Source organism: Strigops habroptila, chromosome 6 (genome assembly GCF_004027225.2).
Source record: "Strigops habroptila isolate Jane chromosome 6, bStrHab1.2.pri, whole genome shotgun sequence".
In the NCBI taxonomy this organism is placed as follows: domain Eukaryota; kingdom Metazoa; phylum Chordata; class Aves; order Psittaciformes; family Psittacidae; genus Strigops; species Strigops habroptila.
In genome coordinates this window covers 61,038,852-61,065,759 of record NC_044282.2, presented here as the reverse complement: position 1 = coordinate 61,065,759, position 26,908 = coordinate 61,038,852, and the positions used below count along the sequence as shown (strand labels likewise).

Below are 26,908 nucleotides of genomic sequence, written 5' to 3'. Positions count from 1 at the left end.
GGAAACAAACTTATTTTTCATTTTAAAAAAAGGAAGGCAAAAGAAAGCAGCAAACCTGTGCTATCTCCTCAGTTTTTCTTAATTTTTCTTCCCAGGTCACAGTCATTTCCTGAATCAACTTCTCTGATTCCTCCAATCGTTCTTTTAATTCTGGTGATTTCATAGCCTGCAGAAATAGAAGAAGAAAGCTTATTGTGCTTTTTTTGATTCACATCGCTGTCACACAGATGGGGAAAGAAGGAAACATAACTTCACTCTTTTTTTCAAGGCATACTTATTGGTAAGTAAATGGGTTTTTAAAATACATATTGCATATAAATTCAGAATCCATCAAAAATTTAGTTTAATTAGTTTCAAGTACAGATGCTGAAGTGGAGTTTATAGACATCAATGCAAACCGATTACATGATGCTGGCAGATTTGCATAAAGATATTAAAATGCAAACTGAGTGTCCCAAACGACTCATATCTAAACCAATCTTGTTCGTGAAGATACTGCTGATCTGGCCAGCCACCATCCTTTCAGCTGTCGTTCCCTCAAAATGGAATGTAACATCTCAGTCACTTAAACTCCCATGCCACCAAAACATTTTTATTGTTCATTTTGATATGGCCTAATGGGTGTGATTTTTTTCTCTCTATAGCAAACATGAAGTCATCCAAGGTGTTCTGGTTATCTGCCTCTGCATTTATTTATGTATTTTACAAAGTGGACAGAGTCTAGAAAGAAGCCTTACTGTGTGCTTCCGGACACTGGAATTCAATTTTCTTGCTAATCCATCATAGCTCTAATTCTGTTCTGTGAAATAGTCAAAGGCCCATGTTCTACCCAAGGACTAACTTGAGATAAGTTACCCCCCCACGCCATGCATCAAACTCTCCAAAAACTGAAAGGATATTTTTTATACTACTTATATTTACATTCTCCAGTCTTGGTACTGGTATATTCCTCCTCTACTACCTTGAATATGAAGTCTGTGGACTTCCTTCTGTCATTATTTCATTACTGCTAACAAGATGAAAATGGTTTTGGCTGGTAGGTATTTATGCAATGCCAATTAAACAATGCAAGCATTGCTCTCCATCACACACTCCCTTCCCACAAAGCCAACACTCTTCAGAGGAATCCAAATCAGAGTGGCCTCACTACACTGCAGTTCGTGCAAGAAAAGGAGCAAGCGCCAGGAGTAGAATATCCTGTTCTAAGACAAGAGTTTCCTCTGCCTCAAGACACAACAGTAGGAACCGTCAGCTGATGTGTCCTGTGTAATCTTTTTCTGGTTTGAATATCTAAATACAGGGTAGAAGGGAACATCAATTCCACCTGGGAAGGAAAGTGAAGCCAAGGCAATCTCCAGAACAAAGACTTATTATGGGTGATAAAACATCATCAGTGCAAAGGCACTGGATGCTGTGGAAGATAGGCAGATGAAGCCCAGTTGGTCTCAAAGTCTAAATCTTGTTTGGCCATTTATTTGGACCTGAGGCAAAATTACTCAACATTTTCACATGCTTCAACTGTAAAATGAGCTGGGTAATCCTCCTCCCTCCCTGCAATGTTTATATAAACAGATACATGGGCCCAGGTTCACAGCAGACCTGCACATGTGCTTCTACGCTGAAAGAAGTTAGTTTAAGTTCCCAGCTTAGGAAGGACAAGCTGGTGGTCTTGGCACAGACATGTTAAAACATGGGATATCAATTTTTACAAGAAGAGACCTAAATGTGTGGATGAAAGAAAAAGAGGGAAGAGGATAATACCTTACTCTTCTGGGGGGAAAAAAGTGAACTGTCAAAGCTCTGTTCTGCCTTGGCAGTTTAGAAGAGAAAAGGATACTGACACCAAAAGGGAAAAAAACCCCAAACCCACAACTTGGTAACCTCTATATTTGGAAATGAGCTTTGAAAATGTAACCTGGCTGTCATAATGGGTCAATGCTTTTGTTCACTTAAAGTTGTTTATACACATTTCTGTAAAACTATTAGATGGGCCAAAAATGTAATAAACTAAAAGGAGTACAAGACAAAGAATATGGGTTTTGACCTTTACTGTGTAGCCTCTTAATAGCAAACTACACTGTTTTTTCCATGCACTTTGTCAATGCCACTGAGATGACACCTAGGGTGGGATTTTAATACTTAAGAAAGGAAATATGTATTACTTCATATTTAGAAAACACTACTTCATTACTTTGGAAAGCTGCCATTATTTTGGCATTAATGCTCACAAATGAAATAAATAGGACGCGTTTGTATCTCTCAGTGTACTGTTAAGTCTGTGGTTCATATTTTCAAGGAATTTTTAGATATTTAACTTGAGATACCTTAAAGCTTAGCATATTTGGCAGCTCAAATGAGAACAGTCCAAAATTCACTAGTCATTTCTAATATCACAGCCAGCATTTCCTGCATACCTCATGAGGCAAATATTGTAATCGTAGTTTTTCTGAATTGCAAAACAGATTGATTATATCACCATTGCTTTGCCACATTTGAGAACAGAACTCAAGATTACGTTAGTTCTTGGCCTTCATCTAAGATTTAGACCATGTTCCTTTCACAATTGCATTGAGGTAGCTATGCAGATATTCATAATATCAGTTAGCTCCTGTATGAGATTCAATTGAGAAGAGTTAAGCTTATAAGCAAGCAAGCATTGAAGTCACATCTCGCCGGATGTAGCCACATTGAATTCTTAAAATATACTGGCTAAGCTCTGCCTATAAACTGCACAACCTTAAGACTTAACCCCTATTCCTGCCTCCATGACCTCTTGCTTTTGATCTGTACCTCACAATAAAAACAAGATTGCTCAATAATGTGTTCAGACAGAACTTGGTATCTCATATTATCACCTGTGTTTTGAGACTAATGTACAGAAAAATGGAAAGAAGTAATAGAAAGGGAGATTCCTCATAGACACCATGTAGTCATTCTTTGTGGCTTTCATTATTCAAGCCAGGTAAGAAAGTCTTGACAATGGGGTTTACAGGTCTTACTGACTAGTCAAGGCTATAATTTGTACCTCTGCTTTTGTGAGCTGTTCTCGCAGCTTCTCCACTTCCTCACGGAGCTCCCGAATAATGCGAGCATTGGGGTCTTCATTCACCACAGCATGATTAACAATGTTCTTGGCCCGGTCTGCGTACCTCAGTGTTGAAAGGGTTTCATCATAGTTGTCTGCTGCCGGGCTTACTGTTGCTACCATAGCAGTCTTGCTGTTGCCACCAAGGCTATCCTGGAAAGTGACAGAGGTTATAAAATTAAAACAGAAGGTCTCTTTCATTTTACATGGTCAATGAACTTAGGCAGTGAGTAATAGCCTAGGGTTGGGAGGAGATGGGGCAACTAATAACAGGAACATTTCTGTCAGAGTTCCTTGGTTAAAAATCAGTATTTTAAGCTGTGTAAATCAAGGAAAGTTGTTATTTTCAATCTTTATTTTTTTTAATGCACATTTAGGAAATGTCATTCTTGTCTTTCAGAATCAGTTTTAGTTTCATCAGGAATGAAAACAGTCCCTTTTATGGCTTTATGGGGCCTTATAAGGGCTTCAAAGTTTTAATTCTGTTTTCTCTGCCTAGGTTTATAAACCAGAAATATAAGCACTTCAGCATTAAACTTCTCAGATAGTACTGAAGGAGCTCAGAGAAGATTGTGATGAATTCAGAATATCCTATTTTAAAGACTGGAAACAAGATGTTTCCAATAAGTACTAATTTAAATTACTTAAAGATCTCCTCAAACAGCATAGCTAATTTTATTTTTCTAAACACTTCAGTATGGGGCCCTTCCCCTCCACCCCCGCTTACACAGCTCACAATCTAAATTGAGTTATGTAAGAAATTACCCTTTTGGAATTTGGTTGACAGAGAAGAAGGGCGTGAAACCACATTCCTGCAAGGCAGTGTGCCGAGGGAGTGGGGGCAGGAGGGAAGGAAGCATTCAATCTTTTATTGATTGTGAAATTGTGGTTTACAATTTTGGCTAGTCTAAAAGACAAAATATTCTGCTTTAACTTTTGCAGCAAATCATTCTTCTGTTTGGTTGGTTTATTTGGTTTTGGTTCTTTTTTTGGGTGGGGGGAGGGGGAATGAAGGTGGAAGGGGTGTGTTTGGTTTTTACCCAATATCCCTTTCCAAGATAAACCCTGCTATTAACTTTCATCTTCAATAACCCATGAAATCTAGGTCAGGCATTGCCATTAGAACAATCTGACTACATTAGCTGCTTGTCTATCCATTTCAATTACAAAGCACACATGTAGCATTCCCTAGCAATTATTAAAACACCCCTTTAAGTATTTCCTTAAGACTCTCTTTTGCTGCATGATGTCTAAAATAGCTTGACAGCAGCCTGGCTGCTTCAGTGCTCAGACAATCGTTGACCACACAGACCAGTGTTGCTTTGCTGCTGCATTGGTAGTACTGCCGTCTCTGGTCGTGCAAAAGGGCAGCTAACTCATTGGATAGAAAACAAAATTTCACATGTAAAGTGTTCAGCACAGTGAGGTACACCAGCAGCTGGAGAGCACTTGCAGGTAAGAGTATTTATAGAGAAGTCAACTGAAAAGTCTTCTGGCTGATGGAATAGCTAAGTCCAGAGGAGGCCACAAAAATGCTCTGAGGGACGGAGCACCTCTGCTATGGAGACAGGCTGAGAGAGTTGGGCTTGTCCAGCCTGGAGAAGAGAAGGCTCTGGGGAGACTGAAGAGCAGCTTCCAGAGCCCAAAGGGGACGACAAGAAACCTGGAGAGGGGCTTTTGACAAGGGCGTGTAGGGACAGGACAAGGGGGATTGGCTTTAAACTGAGAGAGGAGAGATTTAGATGAGATCTTAGGCAGAAGTTGTTCCCTGTGAGGGTGGTGAGGCCCTGGCACAGGTTGCCCAGAGAAGCTGTGGCTGCCTCATCCCTGGCAGTGTTCAAGGCCAGGTTGGACAGGGCTTGGAGCAAGCTGGTCTAGTGGAAGATGTCCCTGCTCGTGGCAGGACAGGTGGAACTAGATGAGACTTACAGTCCCTTCCAACCCAAATCATTCTGTGATTCTATGATATCAGTGTGGTTTTTTTCTCATCTGAGGAGAAGCCAATATTTACTCCAACAAATACATGGCTTGATAGGATCCACTTTGTAACACAGAAATGGTTTTCCAAAGCATCTACTGAAACCTTTAAAAAGACTAATAAGAGCACATGACTCATTCAGTTTCTGGCTGTAGAGAAGCCAGGACTTTTCTTCAATCCATCAACGGTTTTCACAAATTAGGAATGATGCTCTGCAACTGCAATCCCTGTTCTGCATAAAAAGATGAAGTTTATCAGGGAGCTGGGCAGGTACTCCGCTTCCAAATCAAACCTTAACAGTTTGTACTTTGGGAACCTCCTTCACTGCACTAATTAGCTCCAAAATAGGATTAATTCACTATTTGAATTGCAACTCTGCTGTACAGGCAGCTGAGAATGCTGTTACAGTGATACACCATAATTCACAATACACCCATTATAAGTTGGGCAAAGTTCCTGTTGGACTGTAGCTGTTTGAATCCGATGCCAGACTGTTCGATAAAGGTTTATGTATAAAACTGTTGTGCTGATTTCACTGGTTTCTTTAATGTTAAGCAAGAAAGGTAGACAAATAGCAAGCCAGCCTCTTATTAGCAGGCAGTGTCTGCAAATTACCCTGGCAAGGCTGGGCTTGCATTAGATGGAGAGACACTCAGAGTGGAAATAAATTAGTTTAGTTATTTCTAAGATTAAACTAGCCCAGACCTCTCTAGCACCAAGTTTACTGTGAAAACAAAATGTAGACATCAGAAATTATATTTTTAATAGCAGCCGTCAGTAGAAGTGCAGGGCTTCTGATTATAATGGGAAACCAAGACGTTTGTGCCAACACAATTTGATAAAACCAAGAAGTTAAAGCACTTGGTTTTTTGCTTTTGCGCTTGCTATTTTGCTTCCTGCACATAACCTGATGCTATTCTCCAAGCTTTCTTCTGCAATAATATTTTTCACTTGGTACTTCCATCTAAAGATCCTCAACAAAATTAAAAGTGTTAAATCTTGGGGTCTCCTGAACACTGCTTGTTTCTCAGATTTGTGGAGTGTCCCTATACGACAGATACTCCTAGTGTCAGAACACATTTACTCCACTTCAGCATCATAATTAAAAGTTGAAAGCTAGAGAGAAAGATAGCCCACCATCTCATGGCTTCTACAACCAGGCCTCTTTAAACGAATAAATCCCCCCTTTGATCTTTAATTAAAAAAATGTTTAAATTTTCCCCTTTCAAAATAAAGCTTCTCTTCAATGAGCTTGTTTGTAAAAAATCCAAAAGCCTCAAACCTTTTGTTTGCACTTAACATAGCTGGATGTTAAAGACACAAAGAAGGTTTGCTTGAAAGAAGGCAGAACAAAAGTGCACTTCTATTTATGAGCTAAAGCAAGTGCTGAGTACGGCCATCGTCATCGTGGCTACAATGCATCAGACAGGTGCTAAACAGGAATTTCAGTCTGCTTGCTGGATTTGTTTAGAAATGGAGCAGCATAACTAATTCTAACAACAAGGCTAGAAATTCGTTAGGGAAGTTTCCGCTCTGCTTGCTCAGACTGTTACAGCCCCATCAAGAACCCAAGCACATGCTGATGGAGCAAACTGAAGCAAGCTGCATGCTGGTTTTGTTCCCATCTTTTCATAGAGCAAAAAAGCACTTGTTTAATTACAGTAAAAACTCAGTATGACTATACAGAGGCAAAAATATATTTAAACACTAAAAAAGTCTTAGCGCAAGGAACACTGTGATATGAGGGTTTATTTTACTGTAGAAAAATACAGACTCTATTTCTGTTATGCCATTCTGATTTCTATGTAGCCCTCATGACTGTACTACTTGACAACCAGTATCTGTGATGTTTACACTGGGAGAAGAGATAAATCACTTCACAGTAGTCACGCTAAAAGGTTCATTGAAAGACAGCCCTCAGAAAAACGAACGCTTGTGGTGTCAAGGGATTACACAAGTAGATATTTATTTTATTTAAGCATTGAAGTCCACTTTGTTTTCAAATGTGCTTAAGGAAAACAACTTCTTTAATCTCCACACTTCTGTATAACCTGCAACTAACTTCCTTTTCCTTTCCACATGTGCAGCTAAATCACAGGGATGTCCAATTGAAACATCTAAAAACATTACTAAGAATGGGTGAGGAGGCAAAGCAGAGCATTCAAGACGACCAAATCTAGCCAGAGCACCTAAAAAAAAAAAATAAAAATAAAAAAAATGCTAGTGGTGCCAAAAATCAGTTTCTTTCCAGATTATACCTTTCTGCTGACAAATATCGTAGCTGCTCCTTGATAATAATAAAACAAAGCACAAGGGAAAAAAGGAAACCTGGTAGGTTAGTATTTCTATGAGACATAGTTATGAAACATCCTAGCAATCAAAGGAAGAAAGAGAAAAATTTTAGCAAAATGACAGCTTACAGTAAAGAAACTGAAGTCACCTACATATGACACCTAATTCACTAATCCTTCAAAACCCAAGTCAAACAAGACCACTCAAGCTGTATCAAGCAGGATAAGGAAAAGACAGACAAGCCACCTTCACTAGCAGGCAAACTTTTCATAAAAACAAGTGGCTACATTTGCGCTTGCCATTCATTCAGAGCAAGGGAGAAATCCTTATGATAACTATTCCTAAAATCAAACTTGCACTCCTAAGATTTTTTTGTCATGAGGCTACCATGCTTTACTGCCACTGTATCTAGGAAGTGGGAAGAACAACAAACTCAAAAGTTTGTCTTTTAATTTGACCTACATAAATCTCATACTTAACAATGTGTTTTTTCATTTAGACTTTACAGATGATCCAAGTTCCATCATCATACACTCATTTTCCCCAAAATAATACCAAATAGACTCTTACACAGTATTGAAAATGATTTAACTGTTCATTTCACATGAATATGATGTATTAAGTCTTCTGACCTGTTCCTCAGACTGTAATTGAGATAATGCTCTGCAATCATACTCTGCTGACAAAAGTAGAGTATATTAACAAATGTATTAGACAATTAGGAAAAGTTAATAGTCTTAATCAAAATCTTCAAAGCTAACCTTGCCAGCATGTAAAATTCATCTGCATGTGGCAATTAGCCCCAAGGTTGTGTGTGAAGCTGTACGTAAACTGATGCATAAAATATATATTTTTTACTTTTTTATTTTTTATTTCCTATATCTTTAGACCACTACAGGCCAGCAGAAGACAGGGAACACACTGAATTTGTAGACATACTAATGGCTTACATCCAGCTAATTTTCCAAAGACAAACTGGCTAACACCAAAACCAGAAAATGAGGCAGAAAAGAACAGCCTTTTATTTCACTGAATTGGACTCTTCTCCCCTTCTTCTTGCTTCTATTTCTCTTTAAAAAAACCAAGATCAGAGTACTTACTTTAAGTAACCAAGTGAGCACAGAATCACGATAAGGAACAAATTTGTTCTTGTTCTTGCCAGCAGCCTGATCTGCCAGAGCAGAAATAACCAGCCCAAGGGTTGTGAGGGATCTGCACACAGAACACAAGCAGCCATTAACCAGTGTAAATATTCATAAGTCAAATACATATTTAGACAGTGACTTTCTCTCCAAAAATGAGCTCCAAGGAGAAGGTTCCTAATACAGTTTTTATCATTCTTTTCTCACAAAAGCTCTACTCCCTGTTTTCAGCCTTAATCATCATGTCTTCAAAATGCAATTATGTGGTAGTTATAGGAACACAAGTACAGAGGGAAAAATGCCAATCATTTTAAACAGATGTCTGAATGAGATCTCTGCTTAACAGTTTGGTATGTCAGAACAAGAAGTAAAGAGAAGGGAAGAAGAAACCAGCTACAAGAGCTTATATTGACTTTATCCTATTTCACAAGCATGCTGTATTTAGCAGGCATGACTGCACTGATGAAGAAAGGTAAAAAAAAAATAAATAATCAGAGTCTTACTTGTTAATATTGCTTCCTTCTTTCAACCTGTCTCCTGCAGCACCAGTCTTCGTTGCCCTTTCACTACCGGCCAAGTCCACCAGACTCAGCTTGCCCACCTTCTCACCTGAAGTCTGCAGAAGGAACCAGACAACAGTTACTTTTAGTTCACTTGAGTTACACAGTTGGATGTATTTTCTAAGAAGAACCAAGCTTCATTTCTTGGTGTAGATGCTCTGTAGCTGTTCCAACACCTCTGAAAGTCATTGAACTTGAATAGTATCCTGTTGTTACTCACTAGCTGCTGCTTCAGAAAGAAGTATGTGAAATCAGATATAGTAGTATCTTCAAGAGATCTCAGAAACCTCCAGAGGAGAGTTACACAGAGCACATTAGTAAAATTTAAACCAAGAAAAATGCAGAGGAGGTAGAGGCCGAGGAGTCACAAAGACATGTGGTTTACAATCTCATCTTGAAAACAGCCTTCTAAAAACCTCAGATTTTATACCAGGTTGCTTCTGTTTTTCAGAGACAAAGAATAAACCTGACAAGAAGCATGTTATAATTTACGGATTTTATTACAACTGCAATGTCTCCTATATCCTTAATATCCTCCTAGAAAGCAATCCAAGCTATGTGAGTATTTAAACCTGTAACACAGATTTTGTTACAAATACTTTAATCTCATTTGACACAAAACAACGTTCTGAAACACTCCATGAATTTCATATGTCAACATGAAGTTGAAAAGCAAACTGCCTTTGACAACAGTTTGCTCACAACATGCTCTCCTGCAGCACTGACAACTTTAGCATTTCGGTAGCACAGTTACAAAGTGCTACATTCCCTTAAATGAACAGGATAATTAGAATCAATACACTTTCAAAAATGTTACTCTAAGCTTCTCAAAATATAGTGTAATCATCAGGCCATACTGAAACATGTCATTTCCAGGACTGAAAGAACCAGCAGATGGGAAAACAGAGAAATCTGTCCCAGAAACTCACACAGTGGTCACTGGAAGATGCAGACAATCAGAACTACCACCTTGCATTCAGGCTGACCATGACCATGCAAAAAATATGTATGATAAGCTCACAGTACAGCCACAGCAGAACCAAAATGACAAACTATGACAATCAAGCACAGTCTGACTGCTGATTTGAAGTGTAAAGGGAAAAAAAAATCCAAATAAAGAACAAAGAAAATTGTTTTGAGTAAGAAGACTGGTGGAGGCTGAGAAATGAGGGGGGAAAAAAGCCCAAATGCTTATTATGCTTTACATTGCATTCAATAGTTAGGCACATACATGCCTTAGAGTTGCTCCATGAACACTCATAATTTCTCCGAATCTTTAAAGATATTAAAGAATTGCCCAAGCACAGAATCTATCATCAATTTCAAGAGTTTTGGTATGGGAGATCGATTTCAATTTTAGTTCATCACCATTTTCTATGAAGCATTAAATAATATTAACACATAAATATATTTCACACACCCCTCCAAGGAATATTTAACTATAAGGAAATGTAAAGAAAAATAATTTCACATTTAAATGTCTTTTAGATATTTAATACATATACATAAAAATATTAATGCCATACAATGCAAAATGTTTTAAATTACTAAGTGTTCTTGTTTATAAAAGTTGGTCATTTATACATATTTGCATAAAATAACCCCTTGAAGGAGATTACCAGATGTATACTCAGGTGTTCTTCTATTTTTCATCTACACATTTTATCTTTAGTTCTGCCCCAAGTCTGTGCACTACACACTGTTGCTCAAAAAGTGTTTCTTCAGTTTATATTCTAGGAAGAGGAGATCTTTCCTGCACCCTCCAGCAGGTCTGCTGCAACTTGGGGCCTGCACTTTTGCTTTCCTTTTTTAAAAAAAAACACATTTCACTTCCAAACCTATTCAAATTGACTTCCCTACACCGGGAAACAAGCACATGAGCACTACTAAGGCTTAGCCAGCCAAAGCCAGAGCTAACCTGATTCAGTGCTAGCAGTGCAGAAGAACAGGAGACTATGGCAAATGACCTCCTGAGGTCCCTTCCAAACAACCTTTCTACAAGCTTATGAAAGATATTAAAGCAAGAGACACCTATTCAAGCTTAACATTCGGACTTTGTAACTTGTTTTACTCACCCCTGACTGTACATCATAGAGTGTGTGGGTAAGGATGATCTTGAAGACTGCATGGGACCGACTGCTCTCCTCATTCATGTTGGTTGCAGCCACTGTTCGAGATTTGTTGCCCTCGGACATCAAGGACTCAATGTCCTAGATACAATTTTCATAGCCATAAGCATATCTGCATCAACATTCTTTTCAATTATCTACTGAAACAATCTCATTTTGGTAAAATATAGCAAGGATTTTCCCACCAAGCTTCCTGCTGTTTGTTCATAAAATAAAAACAGGAAAAAAAATATTGTGATCTCCCCTTTAAAGACTAGAAATGACTCAATGCTGCAACATGCATATTTATCAGTCACCTCTACCTAGATATTAAATTATCAACAAAAATAATGCACCTGGCTGCACAATACTTGAAAGCAAAGAAAAAAGGTGAAGAAACAGCAATTCATGTTTGAACACTCAAACACATGTTGTCAAACGCATGTTCCTAAAACTTGTAATACTGACAGAAGGCTCAAAGGCAAGGGGGAATAGCTTTAAACTGAGAGAGGAGAGATTTAGATGAGATAGTAGGAAGAAGTTCTTCTCTGTGAGGGGGGTGAGGCCCTGGCACAGGTTGCCCAGAGAAGCTGTGGCTGCCCCATCCCTGGCAGTGTTCAAGGCCAGGTTGGACGAGGCTTTGAGCAACGTGGTCTAGCAGAAGGTGTCCCTGCCTGTGGCAGGGGGTTGGAACTACATGGTCTTTCAGGTTGCTTCCAACCCAAACCAGTCTAAGATTCATAATTCAATGAAAGTTTTATTAAACAAAACCACACTGAATGGGCCATTATATTCCTCCTACATGTAAGAGCTTATAAACTCCTCTGATATATTAAGTTGTGATACTTGAGAAATAAACAGCTCCCCTGCTTCAGGGTTTTACAGCAATCCTGCAAAATGGCTAAAACTCTGGAGTCCTGGCCTTTTATATTTATGCATCTCTAGCTGGATGATGGTAAAAAAAATCCCACAAAAAACAAACAGACCACTTTGACTCCGTATACTGCATTACACAAAGCTGCTGGGTGACATATAAAGGAAAAGCACACAATGTGTCTTGGCGTAACAGAAACCACCAAGGAGAGGTCGATGAATATCTAGAGAAACTGCAATAGGAAGGGTTGCACCATTTTCATGTTTTGCTTAAGATGACAGCGGTCCATCCCATATTTATTAATTTCTCCCATAGTACATTTATGCTTCTTACAAATTAGGGCATTTTGTGAATACATATATAAACATTTACTATCCAGCAAGCAAGTTTTGTGCAATATCCTCAAGAACTCTCCTTGTAAACAACCATTAGTTTATAATTCCAGTATGCCTGTGTGCTACCAGTAAGTGAAATTACCAGGCAATAGCACGACAGCCAGTGACAAAATGTGATACTGAAAGCCTGTCTCTGCTAAATCCTGGTTCTGTAATTAATCACAGAACACTTGCTCCTGGACACAGCGTACACTCATCTTAAGTTTGGGATGAAAACTGTTTCATTAAATAGTTGAAATATTTCCGGAATTACTGACTAGTACCAGATGAAGATGAGATTCTGCTCTTAACGCTGTTCTCGCTGGTGATCACAACATAACAGTCCTACAGCTCTCGTTCTAAAACCCATGTTACTACCACAGCGGTCAGAAATAGCTTAATAGTTTTACTCTACTCAAGGGACAATACCCTAGTGTTTAGGATGTCAACACAAGCCTTCCATAAAATAGATCCTTACCTTGTAACTAGCAACAGCTAGCTTGGATAGGCCATCTACGTAAGGACCATAAACACTGTGTTCTCTAACTTTTAATGACTGACGGCTTCTGGTTGGAGAAAAAAAGGTATTTATAAGTACATGACTGACTTAAGACAACATTTATAAAAAGCCAATTTCTCACTGACAGATCTCAAACATTATAGTCTTACTATAATATATATACTATAATAAAGCACAGAACAAGGATGACAGTGCAAAAAAAAAAGACTTATGTCTACATGTAAAATGCTGACATTTTGTCACTTCGTAAAAGCTAGCATAAGGGTGAGTTTACTCCAAGATTTCAGTCTTACTACTTTATTTTGATTTAAAATGAAAGGACACTGAGATCAGAAAGGAGCAAAAGCCATCCTACGCAAATGCCTTAGGTGGGATCCATTAAGGTAAACTGGTTATGGAAAGGAAGAGTGTATGACAACATAGTACAGTGCTGCTGAAACACAAATTACCCTTTTGGGTCAAGAAGATCTCTGACTTTCTCATTGTATATCTCCATGTAGGATACTTCTACTTTGAAACTCTGCTCTTCATTTTCCTCTTTCTGTGCTCTTTCAAAGAGTCCACTACAAAGTCTAGGGATTAATCCAGGTTGGTCAGCAGTACCCATCATTGTGTATGATTTTCCAGATCCTGTGTGAGTGAATCTAAGATTAGTGTACATGCAACAAGGTTTCTTGCTGGGCAGAACATGGAAAGGAAATAGAGAGAAGAGGTAAAAAAAAATAATTTTGCATTTCAGTGAAAGATATTTGTGCAGTTTTCTACTTTAAAGTAACCAAACCACTATTTGGCTAAGACTATTTAATTAAAAGGAAAAGTAAAACAAGAAGCTTAGTTCAAACTGACAGAGAAGACTTACTCAGGTAGACACAGTCTCACTGTAGATGACAACCCACTAAAACCCACAGATGTGCCACAATAAGAAAAATCAGCTGTGCAAGCATACTCGTTTTTGCACATTACACTTAAAATGATGATTAAAGATTATTCTAACTGAAGAAGCAGAAAATATGAGTGATGCACTGAACTCAAAGACGATCACGGTCATTCCAAAGATTATAATCTAAGGTGTGAGAAATAAGGGTAGTCAGCAGCAAGGGAGAAAATCCTATTTCTCACCCTGACCACCTCATAGTTAATGTTACAAAAGAGACAAACATTTTTTATCTACATCACAAGGCATTTCTCCTGAAAGAATGCCACAACAGCCGTGAAAAGAGTCTTTAGTCAGAACATAACACCTTTTCCATCAACAATATTTCTCCCTTACGTCCGAAGGGACTTACCAGTTTGCCCATAGGCAAAGATGCAAGCGTTATAGCCTTCAAAGGCATTCTGAAGAATATTCTCCCCAAGGCACTTGAAAACAACGTCTTGACCTAAGAAACAAAACACACAAGCTAACGTTGTAACAAAGCAAGAGAGGTTTCTTTTCCTTGATTTGGATTCTTCACCAATTATGAAAAAGCAGTTAGTGATTTTCTGCTGTTGTGGCCTAAATCACATTCAGTATTTGCTCCCTCTACATGAGCAAGACCATCAGCCAGCAGATGTGCTCCAGATTTATGCTACTGCAAAAATCAGAGGCTGCAATTATCAGGCATATACCTGTATGTGCTTAAACCAACATCCTATCAATGTCCATACTCAAAGGTTTTATCAGCAAAAAATCAACTACCAACTATAGAATTTATTCCAGTGGTAAACAACACCACCTTAAAATACACTCAGCTTGTACATTTGAACAACTGTCAATTGATTTTAATCTACGGCAATCAGTAGAGCACTAGATAATTTTACTGTTTACATACAAGATATTAAATAATAAAGATGATTTTTGCAGAGAAGGAATCACAACTATGTGGGAGATGACACAGTACAAAGTATATGTTAGCAAAATATAAGGCATATCACTTCTTTTGTAACTGAACCAAATCTGTAGCAACAGCTTTTTGGCTCCTTTTCCAAGGAGGGGAAGAAATGCTTCATATATTTGGGTATTACTTGTTTAAGCAAAACCTCTATTTTCAGAATTTCTTATACAAACAGAGGAACTAAAGTCTGAAAAAGACATAGCAGAACTTTATGGACTGAAAAGTCCTCTCAAGTATATTAATGGTCCTGAAAGCTTTTCCTTTCTCTCATTCATTGAAGTCTGTATCTTTACATCCAAGTCCACTCAGGATTTTATGCATGCAAAATTCCCCAGCAAAACTACTAATAGCGGTGCCTGCCTAATGGAGCACATAAGCAGAATGGTTTTGGACCAAACACTTCCAGTATCTAAGAGACCATAAGTGATACAGGTGCCTCCATTAGTTTGAGAAACAAAAAACTTACCTTCCTATGTAATTTGTACAGCTGAAAGTGTAAGTTATTCTCATTTCCTCGTTAAACTACTATTCATTAGTTATTTGTTAAAGAAATTAAAATCTAGAAGCATATGCATATTATTTTTATTGTGATATTTTCTTTAAATAAATGTGAACAAGCTTAACTAAATCCAGATTTTAAAAGATAACAAATATGAAAGGAACAGACCACAAAACTGGTAATTCCAAATATATTTCATATTTTACCATAACTATTTGCCAAAATGTGCCATAATAATACATAGAAAACTTTGAATTAAATACATTACACATTCTCACCAGACCATATGAACTCACATAGCCCTGTATTAAATTAGGCTTTTGTTAATACACTATTATTAAGTTCCAATATGATTCTAACCTCCCATCAGCACTGTGAAACATGAAACCACATACAGAAATGTTCCTCAAATCCTCAAAAGGATTTGATGCTTTTAAAATTATGGACTTGAAACAGTATTTTATATAAAGATGCAAATATGAGTAACTCATTACTGTTATGGATTTCTCAATTTCCTACACTGCAAATGGGTAGCAATGCCTTTTCCTATCATCATCTTTAGGGAAGAGAAACAGGAATGATTGAAGATTTTCCTTTTAATTTTGACAAGCAGTCATACAGGAAGAGGCACTTCATGCCATATGGTCTATGCCCAGGAGCAAATACTGTACTGTCATAAGATTGTTCACACTTCGAGATGACAAGCACGAAGCTACAGTAAATATTACCTGCATATTTTTCTTTGACAGATTCATCCATAGACCAAAAGCAGTGATCGTAAGCGAACACCTGTAGGAAGGAGGACACCTTATAAAAACTGTTGCCAAATCAAACACGTTATCCAAATTTTGACAGCATTGTATTATGTTGGCTAACATCGTGCTCCTCAGGGCATTCTGAACATAATACACATTGCCACAGAATTACTTATTTTTTATGAGTTTGAAGCCTAAACAAATACCACACCTTCTTACCCTTCCAATAACTAAAGGGACCAAAAAGAAAGCTGGAGATGGATTTTTGACAAGGGCCTTTAAGGACAGACAAGGAGGAATGGCTTTAAACTGACAGAGGGGAGATTTAGATTAGATATTAGGAAGACGTTCTTCCCTGTGAGAGTGGTGAGGCCCTGGCACAGGGTGCCCAGAGAAGCTGTGGCTGCCCCATCCCTGGCAGTGTTCAAGGCCAGGTTGGACGGGGCTTTGAGCAAACTGGTCTAGTGGAAGGTCTCCCTGCCTGTGGCAGTGGGATTGGAACTAGAGGAGCTCTAAGGTCCCTTCCAACCCAAACCATTCTGTGATTCTATGATTATCCCATATGCCAGCCTATTCCCTGCTTTTATTTCTGCCTCTCTACTGTGTAAATCCTATTCCAAAAGTTTTCCATGTGGAAAGCCAGTGGATGTCAAGGAGATCTCCTTATCTTCCTTTAAACCCATCCTTGCAATTCATTTTTCACAAGACTTTCTATTTGGCACACTGACAGATGTCCCCTGGCTGTTCCTGCCTACCATCTCCCCACATCTCTCGTCTGCATAAATTAAAAACACACCTTAGGGTAGGAACCTCTCTATGTAAAAGAGGAGTAGGTCTTTCTATACTGCTAACAAACAGAAGCAGTCATCACTGAAGTGTAACACTTTTAAAGAACAATATAGAGCAAATTATAGTGCTACTCTTCTTGTGATAAAACTAAGCTTTTTAAATAGAGAGGTTTCAATTTTGTGGCAAATCCATTCAAAATGCACAGGCACCTTTCACCATGAAAGCTGACCTCCAATAAGATAGCGTGTATTTTGGGGTAGATGTTTGCAAAAACAAGTCCCTTAGATACGTATTTGCAAAAAAAAAAAAAAACCCAACCAAAAATCAGGGTAATATCTGACCTGTCACACGGCAAAATTTATTCTGTAGGATGCAGAAAAAGGGAAGCGCAATGTGTTGCTCTTTGGCTGTTTATTTCTCCTAAAGCTTCATGAAGGCTGCTCTTTCCCCTTTAGCACTGCACATTCACCTTCTGAACCCTCATTCTAAAGTAGCGATAAAGTAAATCTTGCTCAAGCATTTAAACTAAAATAGTTAGAAAAATTATTCAGGAGTTGAAAATCCATACTACCAACATATCCCAGCTTACTACCTACATTTATGAAAATGCTTAATATAACAAAATCCTTGAAATTTTGTGTTTTGTTTTGTTTTTTTCCCTATACTATGTTAACGTCCCTGCATGAAGAGATAAAAGTGGTTACTTTATATCCTTTGAGAAAACAATAGCTTGTTTATTTAAAATCAAGAGGGTTTTGTTCTTTGAATTCATTATACACTAAAACAGGCTATTATAACATCCCAGGCCTTAATAAAACTATTTGCTATAAAATATTTGCTACAGGACCACATCAATAAAGCTGAATCCTGATACGCTAGGGTAGAGCTTGATGTCTTCATACAAAATACAAAGTCACGGGATCATAAGCTGTAACAGCAAAATGAGTTTGCTTTAACACAGATACCAGAAAATGCTTTTAAAAGCCCACAAACAACAAGGAGTCTTCCATTCACAGTCTGTAATGCTGAGTATGTATGTTCTCATTTGTTCCTGTGACTCATTTTTTGGCACAGGCTGTACAGTGCTCTTCTGCAGCAAGGAGATGCTTTAAGTGTCATTCTCAACAGCTGATTAACTACAGAGCTGTTTTGTCAAAATGCTTTTAATATTTGGATAACCCAAAGCTGAATAAGTGATACAACAATTTTCACACAGTGACTTAATGTGCAATAAAAGCCTTTACCTTTGGTTGAGTCCTGCTGTTCCCCAAAGCATCAGGAGCAGAAAGGATTTGATACAGGGTTAGGGGAAAAAAGACAAAAGAAAAACAAACTGTTAGTTGCAGTGATTTTAGCTTAATTGCTCTATCATTAATGCCTCATCACTGGAGCGCTGTATTTAAAAAGTAAATTTCTCTCCAAAGATCTCCCCTTGCTTACAGATCCCAAGTCATTTTATAAACCAATGCTCATCTCTTTTCAGGAGTAAGATTTGAGATGCTGCTCTGAACAATTTGATTTTAAACTCTAAAGCCACTGATTTTCCTCATGCTGCCACCATCTCTTCCTCATTCTCTCCCAGTTTTTTTCTTCTTGTGACACTTCTCTCTCTAGCTTTGTGGGTGTTATTCTCTCTTAAAAACAAAGTACCCAGGCAACGTAAAAATTTCCAAAACCACTTGAACAGGAACTTCAGAAACGTTATTCAAGAGGAAATTTCAGAGTCCAACCCTTGGACTTGCCCAACTCAGCTCTCTCATGGCTGCTGGGACCATAGAGCAAACAGTTATTTCCTTTAAAAGCATAAGCAGAGACTAGCAAGGCCTTTAATCTGTTATGTGCATAATTTAAAAGTTTGCTTAGGGATTTTTTGCTTGTTTTCAAGCAGCAAGTACAAAATTACTGGAGTGATCTTTAAAATAATGGCACAGCATCAATGCCTTGACATCAGGTTACATGGCCTCCCCTTTACAGAAGATGGAAGAATGCAGCAAACGCACAACGAAGGAGCGATATTCTCCTTGTCCTGGACCTTCTAAATGAGATTAGGAAGCTCTTGACATCAGCAACAAGTGAAGTCTTCTGACAAGCATCACTGATTTCTTTTGAACAAAGCACGAAAAAGACATGGGAGCCATGTAAGATTACTCTCAGAGTCCTTGCTGCTCAGATGGGTTGAGAAGCAAGTTTAAAAATAGTAATTTCTCGGCATTGTCTCTCAAAAATAATTATTTATTAAGCAAGTCCATCATCTCTTTTTACTCATGCTTGGATCTAATATGCATATCTGTTTGACATAACAGGAACAACAGTGACTTTGGATAGCAGTCAGCATAACCAACCATGCTGGATGATTATTTAAGCCAAGGTTGTCCCATGACAGCCATGTTGCAGGGTCATTCAAGTAAGCAGCAACAACATGCACCCTCCACCTGGCTAACTTTCAATAGAAGCTCTTCCAAGGTCCTCAGCAGCATGCTTGGTGCAGACTCTCAGCTATTGCTCCTGGGTGGGTTGTAGATATGGAGGCATACTGAGAGAATCTCCTTCACCAGGGCTTTGATGCCAACACAGAGGACACCAGAGAGCCCCTCAGGATCTTTAGCTGTGGCTGCCCCATACCTGGAAGTGTTCAAGGCCAGGTTGGATGGGGCTTGGAGCAACCTGGTCTAGTGGAAGGTGCTCCTGCCTCTGGCAGAGGGGTGGAACTAGATGATCTTTCAGGTCCCTTCCAACCCAAACCATTCTGTGATTCTGTCATCATTCTAAGACAGATGCAAGAGGATTTTGTTGGCTTTCTGTGCTCTGAAATGCTAGTGGAGCACTTTGATGAAGGACTTCACTTGTAAGCTCCTGCTTACAAGGCAGGCTTATTCCTATTCCTACAGGGAGATCATTCTTGCTGTAAAATAAGGAGAATAGCAATCCTAGCAAGGATTCTGAGAGATGTGACACTGCTCTTAATTCAGCAAGAAGTTGCACTCATATTCCCCAGTGCAGTCACAAGGCAGGATTACAAGGTGGCAATGCAGCCTCAATACAGGATGTATTATTGAGTATTTTGATTACAGCAGCAACATGGATATAATCTCAGAAGTCCTATCACATATACATTTGTAAGAGGATGGATTATGCTAGGCTCTGTAAATCATGAAGCTTAATTCAGACTAAAGGTCTTCAAGTACCTCATTTTCTAAAGAGCTGCACAAACACACAAACCCATGTCTCTCTCAGCCTCACTTAATCCCAACACAAGCAAAAGGAAGCCCTACATCTAAGAAACCCAGCATACAGCATTTAGGATACAGCACAGATATCTAGAGCTGTAGTTTGTTCACTGTACTTTGTGCCAAGAAGAGAATACATCAGACAAATTTCTCCCTAAGGAAAGCATTAACAGTGCACACTGCATTACGCAGCATTGTGCTGAGCACATACTAACCCATCAATGCTGCAGCTGTGATAGCTGGGCCTAGAAACCCATGAAAAGATTTTCAGCCTGATTTAAAATCCCATGGGAAATTACTGCACCCACAGAAGCCTGCTTAACTACAAGCACAGATGAGAAGTGCTGGGTGTTTAGAGGCTCCATGCCCAAGTACAGTGCATTGCTACAGTCCATCTCAAGAGGTGATGAAAAGGTAAATACCAAGCTACAGCATCACCTTCAGAGCAGGGAAGTATCTCCTACAACAAAACACAGATGACAGCAATGTATGCAAAGAACATTTTCTATGGTTGAGACTGGCATTAGCAAAAAGCATCCAGAGGATTCTAATAATGACAACTTGTAATTGTAATGAATAGTAAAGAACTGAAGTAGTTCTAAAGCAGAAAAGACCATGTAGAGTTGTGTCACCTGCAAACTGCTCACAACAAAACCCACATCCAAACCAGCGTCTGCAAAGTAGAGAGTGAAAAGGAGCACACAGCACAATGATTGTGGCAGGACTCAAAGCACCAGTCAGTGGCTATCCAGCTGTTACCCACAAGGATGGGGCTATTTCGGAGGTAAGGGCAGGACTTGCATTTGCTGCTCTGCTAGCAGACAGTAATCTACATCTATCTCAGATGCAGCAAAAACATCCAGGACAGGAAGGGAAAACTTATCTTTTAGGTACTGAAGAATGTCACTAAGATGTACTCCGCTATGTATTTTCACCTGAATCAAGACTGACAGGATTTCCCTCTGCCAACTCCCCTTTTACTTTTTTTCAACTCACTGTCGAACAGAAGAAGGTGGAATCTAATGTATCTAATGTTTCTAAAATTAAAAAAGGAGAAAGAGAATACTCTAAAAAACCTGCCTCCGTTTATTACTATTTTGTTTGTTGCAGCCAAGTGAATATATATGCTGTCTCAAGAGTGAAGACATGCAGCCCTGAGTAATTATTTCTTTTTAAGCTAGTTCTTACACAGTATAAGCTTCTTCATCAGGACACATTTGTTTTCCTATGAAAATGCTAGTGGTTTCACAGCTCTCAGGCACAGTTTAAACACCGGATAGAAACAGAACAGCTCCCAGCTGAGACCATCATTATATGATTCTATGTCCAACACCACTACTGCTTCTGTTTTTTAAAAAGTAATAGGATGCCCAACTGAATTACAGAATGGTTTGAGTTGGAAGAGACCTTAAACCCCAGCTTCCTCCATCTGTCTCCATAGGAGAGGTGCTCCAGCCCTCAAAGCATCTTCGTGGCCTCCTCTGGACTTGCTCCAACAGCTCCACATCCTTCTTAAGTTGGGGCCCCAGAGCTGGACACAGGACTGCAAAGGGCGGCTGTCACCAGAGCAGAGTAGAGGGGGAGAATCCTCTCCCTCGACCTGCTGGTCACGGTGCTGGTGGTGTAGCCCAGGACATGGCTGGTTTCTAGGCTCAAGCGCACACTGAAGGCTCATGTTGAGGTTCTCATCAATCAACTCCCCCCAAGTGCTTCTCTTCAGGGCTGGTCCCAATCCATTCTTTGCCCAGCCTGTATTTGTGCCTGAGATTGCCCCAAGGTGCAGGACCTTGCACTTGGCCTTGTGGAACTCCATGAGGTTTGCACAGGCCCACCTCTCTAGCCTGTCCAGGTCCCTCTGGATGTCATCTCTTTCCTGAAGCGTGTCAACTGCACCACACAGCTTGATCTGTGGCTCATAATTATAATAGTGAAATTATAGATTTGAGCATAATAAACTATTCAGCAACAGTTATTAGCGCTATTTTAATAACATGTCAGATGAATTTTTACTCTGCCTTTCCATGTTCAAAAGGAGAGGGAAGGTAAAGTGACTCTAAGTATATTTGAGATTCTGCATATCTCATGGGGAAAACGCCACAGCAAATGAGGTGAAATATTACTGGGAAAAGGCAAGGACAGCTCAGACCTTATCTATTCTGTTTGGCTGACCCAGCAGCTCAGAGATAGGAGCCAGCTGGCAAATCAGCACATGCTCTAAATCAGTCACAGCACATCTTGCTTCTTGCCTGAATCAGAAATGGGCAGATGGGGCAAACAGGAGGAGAAAGGTGGGAGGCGGCATGCCAGAAAAAAGGGAAAAGAGCTACAGAGGCAGTAGGACAGGATCTGACAAGCCAGACTACTTTTTTCTTTTCTGTTTTTCTTTTTCAAAAGAAAAAAAAAGAAGAGAGAACATTTTCTATGCCAACAGTGACCACAACAACATCCAAACTATAAATTTGGCTGATACTGCTCAGTGGTACAAGGCTACACTGGATTTACAGAATTGAAGCATAGCGTTTTACTGTTCGCTTCTGGAATAGTGAAATAGAGTAAGAATTTGCAGGTTAAAAGAAAAGGGGGGGGGAGAAAGGGAACAATTCCAACAATAACTATGAATTAGGAAAGTCTCAGCAAATCTCCAGATATTCTTATTGCTTTGCACTTTCAATCTTCCATAACCACTGCAAAAACAAGCATATCAAATTTCAGTATAGTAAGTGCTATTTTATGCCCTCCAACAAGAACTGCTTTCAGGAACTAGAAAGCAACTAAAAATGCAACTAGAAAAACATACCGATGGGGAAAAACTACTTGGGGTTTAACAGCAGAAATGCGTCAGTATCTCCCGGCTCTATAAAACCACATATTCATGCTCCTGGCTGAGATAGTTTACCTTAAATCAATTTGTATTCACACACATTAAAAAAGTTGGCATTACGTGTCATAGCAATTTACCCTTCAGCTGCAGGAACAACTCTACTATGTGGCAAGTTTATTCTTTTTAAAGTTTGTACAGATATAGTCCAAACCACTGTGTTTCTGATATTTCTTAAATCTAGTACCAGGTAAACTGTTCATACCCCACAATCACAGATCCTGTTAGAACACTCACAAGTATAGACACCACCTGGAGTTCTGCATCCAGCTTTGTGTTCCCCAGCACAAGAGGGATACGGAGCTGTTGAAACGAGTCCAGAGGAGGCCATGAAGATGCTTAAAGGACCTATGGAGACAGGCTGAGAGAGCTAGGCTTGTGCAGCCTGGGGAAGAGAAGGCTCCGGGAAGACATGATTGTGGCCCTTCAATACCTAAAGGGGGCCTACAAGAAATCTGGAGAGGGACTTTTTACAAGGGCAAGTAGAGATAGGACAAGGGGGAATGGCTTTAAACTGACAGAGGGAAGATTTAGATGAGATATGAGGAAGAAGTTCTTCCCTGTCAGGGTGGTATGACATTGGAACAGGTTGCCCAGAGAACCTATTGATGGCTGCCCCATCCCTGGCAGTGTTCAAGGCCAGGTTGGACGGGGCTTGGAGCAACCTGGTCTAGTGGAAGGTCTCCCTGCCCGTGGCAGGGGGGTTGGAACTATATGAGCTTTAAGGTCCCTTTCAACCCAAACCATTCTATGATAATATGAGCCATGATGCCTGATCCACACTTTCAAGCAAATCTCGAAGAGAAATGCCCTGTTGCAACTTTACCTTCACTCTCGCTCACTGCACGCAACACAACAGGACGAGCAGCCCCAGGTCTGGTCTCAGTATTGAGTCAAAGGAAAGAAACTCCAGCGTAGCACCTAAAGGACAAATGCCCAACAACCTCCAGAGGTCCCTTCCAACCACAACCGTTCTGTGAGTCTGAGATTTTACTAATAATTTGTTGCAGATAAAAGCAGTACAGTCACTATGCCAGGTTCTGACACAAACACACAACTGCAGCATGTTATCACCTACTCCCCATAACCAAATAACTAATGCAACACATGTAGACCAAGCAGTATTAAAATGCTGAGTCCCACTAGACTCTAGTTTCCGCATGTTATCCTCCAATTAATGCTATTCTTATGGAGCCTTGATTTCACCTCCATAGCAATACTGAGCTCTTCGAGAGAAAAGCACACTGCCCTATTTCTGCAAAAGTTATTTTGCTAACAGAAACAGTCTCTTTTAAAACAAAATCCCTACATTCGTCAAAGAAAATCTGAAAGAACATACACAGTTCAAAGCCTAAAAGGAACAAAAGTAATCACTGTTACTTGGAAAATTCCTCCGGTGCTCCAAGGCATTCCAGGCATAGTTGGTGGTTACTTAGTTTCTACTGACAAAACTAATTTTTGCCAGCTTGCTCAAAAAAAAGAAGAAAAAAACACAACCAAACCCCAAGAACTCCAGCTGAACAGCAGCTTTGTGGTTTTGGGGTGTTTTCTACTTGGAGCTAAACTTGCGGTATTGTTAGTATAATAACCTGCTTAAACCTGACCACATTCAAGTGGTACATGATGTATCCTATAAACCCGGTGTTATGACAAGGCCATTACAACTTTATCCTTTTGTTTGTAAACACTTAGATGTCAGGATACTATTGTGTTCTAGAGAATGTTTGGTGAACAAGCAGTACCCAAACTTTCAATTACGATTGTGAACTTATTCACTATTTTTTAATAGAGCCTCATGTAGCTATCATTTTATAACCATGGGAGGCAGGAAAAAAAGCCCTCTTAGGATTTGGCAGCCTATTAACTTGACCAATAGATCTCTACATGAAAACATGATGGTCCTAGCCCTGTAATTTGGCAAAAAACCCTGTTCTACCTCTAGGACAACTGCACAACTTGCTTTCATAGAATCACAGAATGGTTTGGTGTAAGACCTTAAAGCCCATCTAGTTCCAACCCTCCTGCCACGGGCAGGGACACCTTCCACTAGACCAGGTTGCTCCAAACCCCGTCCAACCTGGCCTTGAACACTGCCAGGGATGGGGCAGCCACAGCTTCTCTGGGCAACCTGTGCCAGGGCCTCAGCACCCTCACAGGGAACAACTTGTTCCTAAGATCTCATCTAAATTTCGCCTCTGACAGTTTAAAGCCATTCCCCCTTGTCCTGTCCCTACAGGCCATTGTCAAAAGCCCCTCTCCGGCTTATATACTCTCCAGTTTATATACTGGGCATGACATGCTGTGGTATGGAATATCCCTTTGGCTGGTTTGGGTCAGATGTCCTGTCTCCACTCCCTCCCGGCTTCTTGTGCCCCTCCTCACTGGCAGAGCACGAGAGGCTGAGAAGTCCTGGATTCAGGGTAAGTGGTACTTAGCAACAACTAAAAGTTGTTGGTTTATGCCAGTGTATTATCAGCATTATTCCCAGACTAAAGCCAAAACACAGCACTGCACCAGCTACTAGGATGAAACATAACTTAGAGCTGAAACCATGATTCACTGTCAGCTCCATTTCCTGTCAATACACAGAATTAATCTGCAATTAATGCATAAATTGTGTTATGAAGCCCCAGCTCCAGAACAGCTACCATTCTGAACGTTTTTATTTTTCACGGTTTTTTGTGAGCAAGTTGACAACTCACCACACAACACACAGTAGAACTGGTGTAATACTGAGGTAGGCTGCAGAGAACGAAACTGTGTTTAGAGCTCCTTAACTCCAGCTTCTTTATAAAAAGGTTTTAAAATGCCTATTTTGAAAATGCTGGGGTTTCTTACCTTTTTTCTTGGGTGGCAGGTGGGATTTAGGAGAGCTCATGACAACAACCATGAGCAATTAAATTCTTTATCAGCAACTTCCTTCAGCTCTGAGATTAAATATACCAAAAGCACATTCACGAAACAATTAGAAAATTACTTCGAACACAAAGAGAATTTTTACCATAAATTTAATATAGATTTTTTTAATTTGAGAGGCCTTTCCAATGTCAAGTAGCCATGCCTACTTCTACAGCTTTCTGCCTAGAAAAGTGCTTTCGGCTTCTGTGTGTACATTTATGGCAGAGCTAGCAGGGCAGAAGACCTGTCACCTGGTTTCTTGGGGAAAAAGAAATATCTTTCAAAACAACTTTTCCTGTCTGTTTTCAGCACCTAAAGCAGTCTAGAGCAATATTTTGGAAAGATTTGTCTTACTCTTCTCACTTGAAGGTGATCTCAAGGCTTACTGCAATTCCTTGTTGCAAGATGGTTTTTCCTACAGACTCAGCAAAAGGGTAGAAGTTGGGAACAAGCCAAACCAGTGCCAGCACCTCCTCCACAGATAGGAACTGCACCAGACAAACTCCCCAGGCTCTTCCCTGCTCACTTCCCTTGTACAGGATTTGGGAACTGTCAACACTCCTTCACTTCACAAAGAAAAACATGCTGACATCCAGAGACATTTCTAAGGGGAGTCTACTGGCAGCTAGAAGTAGAAAATGAAGGTAAGAAAGGAGGGAGAGAGGAGTTCTTTATGAGCACCTAGGAATGAGAGCAAGTTTTTTTAATCCCTGAAAGGGTATTTTATAAACTCCTTTTGTAGACCAGCCAGATGTATCATCCAATTCATACACTCATTATTGCCTCTACTTTAAACCTTCTTGAATTTGTCTGTCTTCCTTGAAAACACAAATACATCACCCAGAACCATTTTTGGAAGAGTTGATATTTTTTTTTCCCAAGGACTCAGTTATATTTACACACACATACCTATACACAAATGTGTGCACCATCCAGTATCCTCTGACAAAAAACCCCAATATACTTTAGCACCTCTCTGCTTCAAACAAAGAAGAGAAAAAGAGAACAGTCCATGATCAAGAGCAAGAGACATTTGCAGGAGTAGGAACGGATCT

The 26,908-nt window shown here is 39.6% G+C and overlaps 1 protein-coding gene across 2 annotated transcripts in view; it reads right to left on the bottom strand.

Moving 5' to 3' along the window:
* The window catches only part of KIF13B (kinesin family member 13B), a 136,848-nt gene that overhangs the window by 66,794 nt on the left and 43,146 nt on the right, over window positions 1-26,908 (bottom strand). Inside the window, exons 3-12 of one of the 2 annotated variants that reach the window (XM_030489419.1) lie at window positions 18,095-18,110; window positions 16,035-16,095; window positions 14,220-14,312; window positions 13,383-13,563; window positions 12,892-12,979; window positions 11,133-11,267; window positions 9,001-9,113; window positions 8,456-8,567; window positions 3,026-3,238; window positions 56-166 (exon numbers count right to left, since the gene is read on the bottom strand). In XM_030489419.1, coding sequence (XP_030345279.1) covers window positions 56-166; window positions 3,026-3,238; window positions 8,456-8,567; window positions 9,001-9,113; window positions 11,133-11,267; window positions 12,892-12,979; window positions 13,383-13,563; window positions 14,220-14,312; window positions 16,035-16,095; window positions 18,095-18,110 — 1,123 coding nt within the window. The remainder of the gene's footprint in view (window positions 1-55; window positions 167-3,025; window positions 3,239-8,455; window positions 8,568-9,000; window positions 9,114-11,132; window positions 11,268-12,891; window positions 12,980-13,382; window positions 13,564-14,219; window positions 14,313-16,034; window positions 16,096-18,094; window positions 18,111-26,908) is intronic. The other variant, XM_030489420.1, reaches the window with a different exon arrangement.